The sequence below is a fragment of the Opisthorchis viverrini genome (assembly GCF_000715545.1).
Source record: "Opisthorchis viverrini unplaced genomic scaffold opera_v5_328, whole genome shotgun sequence".
In the NCBI taxonomy this organism is placed as follows: domain Eukaryota; kingdom Metazoa; phylum Platyhelminthes; class Trematoda; order Opisthorchiida; family Opisthorchiidae; genus Opisthorchis; species Opisthorchis viverrini.
The window spans coordinates 569,823-576,097 of NW_008751981.1; the positions used below are offsets into that span (position 1 = coordinate 569,823).

General features: G+C 43.4%; 1 protein-coding gene across 1 annotated transcript; it reads right to left on the reverse strand.

Moving 5' to 3' along the window:
• Positions 1 to 4,492: 4,492 nt before the first annotated feature.
• T265_10006 (hypothetical protein) lies at positions 4,493 to 4,735 on the reverse strand (the record flags this gene model as incomplete). The annotated part of the gene is made up of 1 exon (XM_009176243.1): positions 4,493 to 4,735. The coding sequence occupies one exon, from the start codon at positions 4,733 to 4,735 to the stop codon at positions 4,493 to 4,495; it is 243 nt and encodes an 80-aa protein (XP_009174507.1).
• Between the last annotated feature and the right edge of the window lie 1,540 nt (positions 4,736 to 6,275).

A 6,275-nucleotide genomic window follows, 5' to 3' on the forward strand; every position in this document is an offset into this window, starting at 1 on the left:
TGGTCGAGCGCACAAGACGATCGATTGGCTATCCAGACCGCGATTCATGGTAGTATGAAGGCATTAAGTAGACAGTGGGCAGCAACAGCGCTAAAAGCTTCGTTTATTCACGGCGGATATTTCAAACCAAGAATAAGTGGTCCAGGTGTACCGCACTACACCTCAAAACTATGTGGTATTTCGGATGGCCACCACAAGTTTTGCTCTCTTGACGTAACGAAAACTGATAGATGGGTCTGGTCATCGCAATTTGCATACTTCCAGGTTGGGGTAATGCAATCATTTGGTCCGGTCACGTGAACTGCGTACTCGGCAGCATTTAAAGCCTGAAATTTAGAATGCAGAAAGTGTTTTCCTAATTCCAATCATGCAAATATGACGGTTGTACTTACTACATGAATTGCAAAGCCGGTCTATCCGGAGCCACTGTTTCCACAGGGCCACGATTTTAGTGACTTTAACAATAATATGCAACGGATGAAAGCTTGTGTTTGCATGGAACCCTTAAATTAATGAGGGATGGCCACAATGATATATACTACAGAAGAGTTTCCTCCCCCAAAAAACATGTTGGGGATTGATCAGTAATTCTCATAAAGAAAATCACTCGCAGGGTTGCTGAAAACTCTTGGACAGCCAAAGACCGGTTTCGCCGTTCATGGGGCTACTCAGGTAGATTGATCGTCAACCTTATGTGCCCATTTATAAAAGATGTCTTGTAATGAGTATGGTTGCCACAAGGGAACCACTTGGTAGGGGTTACGTTGACCAAATCTTCACATTTCGTCAGATGCTACAGAACCGCCCTACGTGTAAGCGACCTACAACTCTAGTATTCTTGGATTACCGAGCCGCATATGAATCGGTCGACTGGTCTGGTATCACTGGCGCTCGCTCATTACTTAATATCGACGAAGTTCGTGAACACAAAAAGGTTTCTGTGGTTCCAGACTTCCGGACGTGTGTGAGTATACGAAAATATCTCCAAAACCGTAGGTTTACAAAACGGTTCCAAAACGATTACATACTCCCTCGATTCCAAATTAACGTCATGATTTCGGGCAGTAGCTGATACACTGTTCCGCCCGTTATCGACGCGAAATGGGCCATGAAGGCGATCGAAAGTAAAGGTAATCCGACCTGTATCATCTTTGTTGTGAGACAGTCAATTAGGTCACTAGTTGGCGCGATACAGAACCGGATATTCATAGGAATAAGTGTCTTCTATTCGGACGCCTTGACCATCTGGAAGCCTCTGCATCAGTGGTTTCGGTTCCTTGGGAGGACAATAGAAGAATTTTAGTTATTCCACTTTCACTGGTTGTTGAGCTCATGTGACGTTGGTGGCTGTTGGTTTATGGGGTGAAAATTATTCCTACAGTTATATTGTCCAATAACTCGGACAAACAAAAACCCCTGGGAACAAACTTTTCGAGTGATTCAGTGATTCGTATTCCTCAAATATGGGCGGGAATTCTCAGAAAGTGTCACATGTTGTTCCGCACGACGTCGACGATTCCGAGCTGCGCTCCCATTTCGGTCAGCATGTGTGAATCTACTGGTTTGCAGATAGGACGAGTAAATTGCGGAAGAGAAATGCGCTTTGCAATCCAGTGAGTTCCTACAAATAGATGCTAAACCGGACGGCTAGTACACGACATTCTAAATGCAGTTAAATTATATTTCAGTGGATACGTTCGATCATAGGCAATTTTTTCATAATATTTTGTACCGTTCTGAATGTCATGAGCAACAATTCGGTGCCTTTCACTCCGAAATGGAATCGTCCCGACTAACCAGATCTAGACACCACCGCTCGGAAGGAGCTGGCTAGCCAGACGCCTGCTGACAAGAAATTATCAGTTATGAGAACCAGCTCCGATAGTAACGGGATGACTGCCATGCCAATGCAATAACCTTTTTGCTCTTGAGACCGATTTTAGTGGGTTCTTCTTCACTCGCCCTTGACAGATGTGTTGTATTCTTAGTATCACTTTCAACCACTTGTACGCGATTTTGATCAATAGAGCAGCTGGCTCGCACGTTCACTGACTTTTCTGGTTTGGTCAAGCTAACCAGGCGAGCAAGCGGCTATCCAGACCGGGATTTACGGTAATAAAAATGCATTAAAGGATTGCAGTTTACAACAATGCTGACGCGTGACTCCCCCAGATGCAACAACACTTGAAATACCATCTTTAGGTCTGACGATCAACCGAACCCAGACACCTAAGTGAAATCCAGGGAAGGTCAACTGAGTATGAGCAAGCTGGTGGGAAAATGCGCGAATCCTGGTTTCACAATTTCTACAAGCAAAATATTTACTCACAACCATCCCCACGCAGTCACATGTGCGTTCGGACCCAAGTATCCATAAATTCTCCAACGTAGTACTGCACGTTTGATTTCTTAACTTGTGAGATCCAAGTCCCCAGTAAACGTCGCACTACTCACAATTATTAAGTAATCCGGAGGCAACTATTTCTCAAGGACTACAGAATTGTCGATGAATTGACCATTTTTAGCTGAGAGAGATTTCATCGGTTGTTCTTCACTCACCCTCAAAAGTCAGTTGTATGCGGACTATCACTATTGACCGCTTGTACGCCATATGATCAATAGAGCGGCTGGCTCGCATGTTACTGCAATTTTTGGTATGGACAAGCGCACCAGGCGATCAGGCGGCTANAGCCTGTAACTATTTCAGCTTCGTGGGGCGACCTCAACTCAGAGTTACCACATTCAAGATAATGTTTAGGATGACTTAATAGAACCACCGTAAACTGGTCTGGAGGACAGTCTACTCCTTCCCAGGATACAGCTGTTTTGTACTTGGTTACTTGGTCGACACGGTGGATGCACCGAGCAGGCTACCCAATGTTTGACAGCTTCCTTGAACTACCGTTCACATCACACTTCAGGACGAAGGCAAGAGAGAAAAATAGGAGGCGTCCCAATAGATATCGAAACGTTTGTGTGTAACAGTCAACCTAGTTATTTCGGTCAATAAAAAGCATAACATTTGGCTGTTTGTTGTACACATTTCCAAGATTTCCTTTAGGGAAGAAATGTTTCCGGCACTGCATGCAAATGCACGTGTCCTTCTTTCCATGCATGGTTCTCCTATGACAGTTGAAAGTTCATTTACTGCAGAATACATCACCGAAGTCATCAACTTGTTGTCGAATTTCCCGACGGCGAACCGCTCGCCGATGCCAAAATAGAATGTTCCTATTCACAAAGCAACTTCCGCATGCAAGATATGGATTTCCTTTTCCCTACTGCACTTGAGTCTTTCACTATTTCGATTGGTGCTTTTGCGGACGCAACGCCTTCAGCTGCACGAAAACGCCGTACATAGTACCGAAGCCCGCGCTTATTAAAGAAACGATTTTTTGCAGGAAATACGGTAGACATGAACAGTTTCGGCATGTTTTCTGTGGTGTTTCCTGGCCATCGATGGGTAACGAAATGATTATGCATTTGCGACATCTATCCTGGCCTGCATGGGTGTTCGGTTCGCTCAGCGGATCTCCGCTGGTATATTCATCCTCCGATCTGTCTGTTGGCTGTACCTCTTGAAAGATTCCTAGTTAAAAAGAGAAAAAAGATTTCAACGTCAGTTTGATTGAATTCCCTCAAGTCGGTTGTACTTGTTTATCATGAATTAGTTTTATGTGAAAATTATCACTTGACGACAATTTGAGATAAGCTGGTCAATTCTCGTTCTGCACTAACCTCAGTGTACTCTCGGCAGTCAAATTGTATCCGGTGACTCCGCGATTTTGATCGATCACTCAAACGACACCGTCGGCAGCCATGAATCAGTCGATTCTCGCTCCATCCTATAATCCTAATGAGCGAAACGGGCACCGAAAATACCCTTTACAAACCATCGTTACTTTTTACGTTGAGGGCTGTGTCTTTTCTCAAAAGTTGTACTCGTGGTTGATCGGATGGCAGTTGATCTGTTCGCCTTGGTCTATTCAGCTCCCATCCGATCAACCACCAGTAAACACACCCCAGCTACCTATACTTCGACAAATTTCTCAAAAGTTGTACTTGGTGTGTACGGCATAATAACAGCTCGTTAATTATTTCACCTGCCACTTAATGGAGAGGGGACCTCATTAGACAGAAACCAACACACAGTGTTCTTCATCCCCCCCCCAGACAACGTGTTATGGAAATCCGTGATCAATAAACTCACATTACACGCCAAAATACCACATGACCATCGTAAACATACCTATAAAAAGGGAAGCATTGTCTGATCTCGATGGACCAACGGGAAAATGGGCACTGTTCAACTACTTTTGGCTCTGTTTCATACTTCGAACATTGTGGTGGCTAAAAATGATTGTGAGTTTTGCCCGTTTTTAAATTTGTTCGAACGACTTTACCACATAACGAGTAGTGTATTTCCCTCACACGATAGGCGCACTGAATTCCCTCGTAAATTTTATGTAGTTGAGACATTAAAGCAGATAATCTATTCCACCTCCAACCCGAATTCCAGAAGCTGTTTACAGGGAAACAAATCTGAATGAACTGCAGCTGATTCAAAGTGCAGTACATATTGAGCTGTAATATCATACATCCGACCGAAAGCTTCAAGATTGTCCATAAATTCGAGATGACGTTTTTGTCTCTTCCCGTTTACGAGCTGATCTGTCTGTTTAGCGAGTACGCCTCCTTGTGTGCGTCCTTGAAATCGTATTTCCGAAGAAGACATTGTATTCTCTTCTCAAATGGAGTATATTTAGAGTATATATTTGGAATATATATAGAGTATATTTTTTTTCGACCAAATTGTTGTGCCAAATACGCCCGCCTCATCCTAAGATGCTACGGAATTCTGACAATCCAAAAATCTGCTCGAAAGTAGCTTGAAACAAATCAGATTTAGCTTGATCCTTACATCAGATATTAGGTTGCGTTGAACGAGTTTTGTGTTGTTACCGGTTAGACCACATTCGCACCTGTACTGATACTAGAGAACTCTACCTACAAGTAGCCATCACACTTGAGTGTGACTCAATCGCCGGCCTTGGAGAACTCAGTTACAAACTGTTGCTGACTTGGGACAGAATGTGTTAGGTTTCCTATTCATCTCTGAACTGTGATACTTAGCTGCCAGATAGGACATCGCACAACATCAACATGAGGAGATTTTTAAATTTTTTCAAGGAATTCCTCCAATCACTCCTCAGGGAATTCAGTCGTCGTGGATGTGCGCGAAAACCGCACGCTCCTTCCATGTGTCTTGCGAGTAACCAGTTGTGTTGAAAAAATTCCAGCGCGATTTATAACGTTCCCGATTAACCGTCATTCAGCGACGAGCTGTTCATCATCAGCGTGATCATTTCAAAGTCGGGTACAATAGTACTCCATTCTAACTGCATTTTACCGATATCCTACGTGGGACTAGGAATACCAAACTGTAACGTGGTGAAACCTTATTTATTTCTGCAGCTGTAGAAAACGTACCCGTTAGGATGACTTCGCTTGTGGCCCATTAAATAGAGGTTTGGCAAGAGCGTCGGACAAAAACGTCCCGCTCAAAAACAAAATCCATGGCCATCGTGCCACATCGAACGAACCTAGATGGCTTTCATTGTTATTTGAGTATTCCTTATGCACCTACTTGCGCAAGTTGTTATCCAAACGTCCCATTAGAATCTATCGCAGGAGATGGCAAAGCGAAACAAACGTATTCCTCACTGGATTTGTTTAAACTGCTGTGAATATATCCGAATATATCTTGTCTACCGTATGATTTTATTTTCGGCTTCTGATGACATGTTGCTTGATAATTTCTCCCGCAGAACACAATTCATAGTGAATTGTATGCAAGAATGTATGGCAAACACGTCCTGAAGAATTTCGACAGAGACTATTCAAGTGAAAATTGCGCTATATTGTCGATTTGGTTTTCAGAAAGCAGTGCTTTCGGGAGAGGAAGTTCACTGCAGTTATGTAGCCAAAATTGAAGTCTTTTGAATTTAAATGATGTGACACTTGTACACTCACGTTTTCATGCACCAACACTCCGTGTTGGCCTGTTTTGTGTGCGACGTTGTCACGGTGGAATTATTTTTTGACAACAGCGTTTCAGGTACAACGCGTTACATGTGCGTTGCCTTAGCTAGGTCCAGGAAGGAATGGAGGCCGCCGAATTGATTAGTTAGCTGAGGAGAAAGAACAATGAAACATGGCTTCTCTCCGGAAATAAATTTTCAGCACGGTGCAAAGATAACGCGGGACAGAAATTC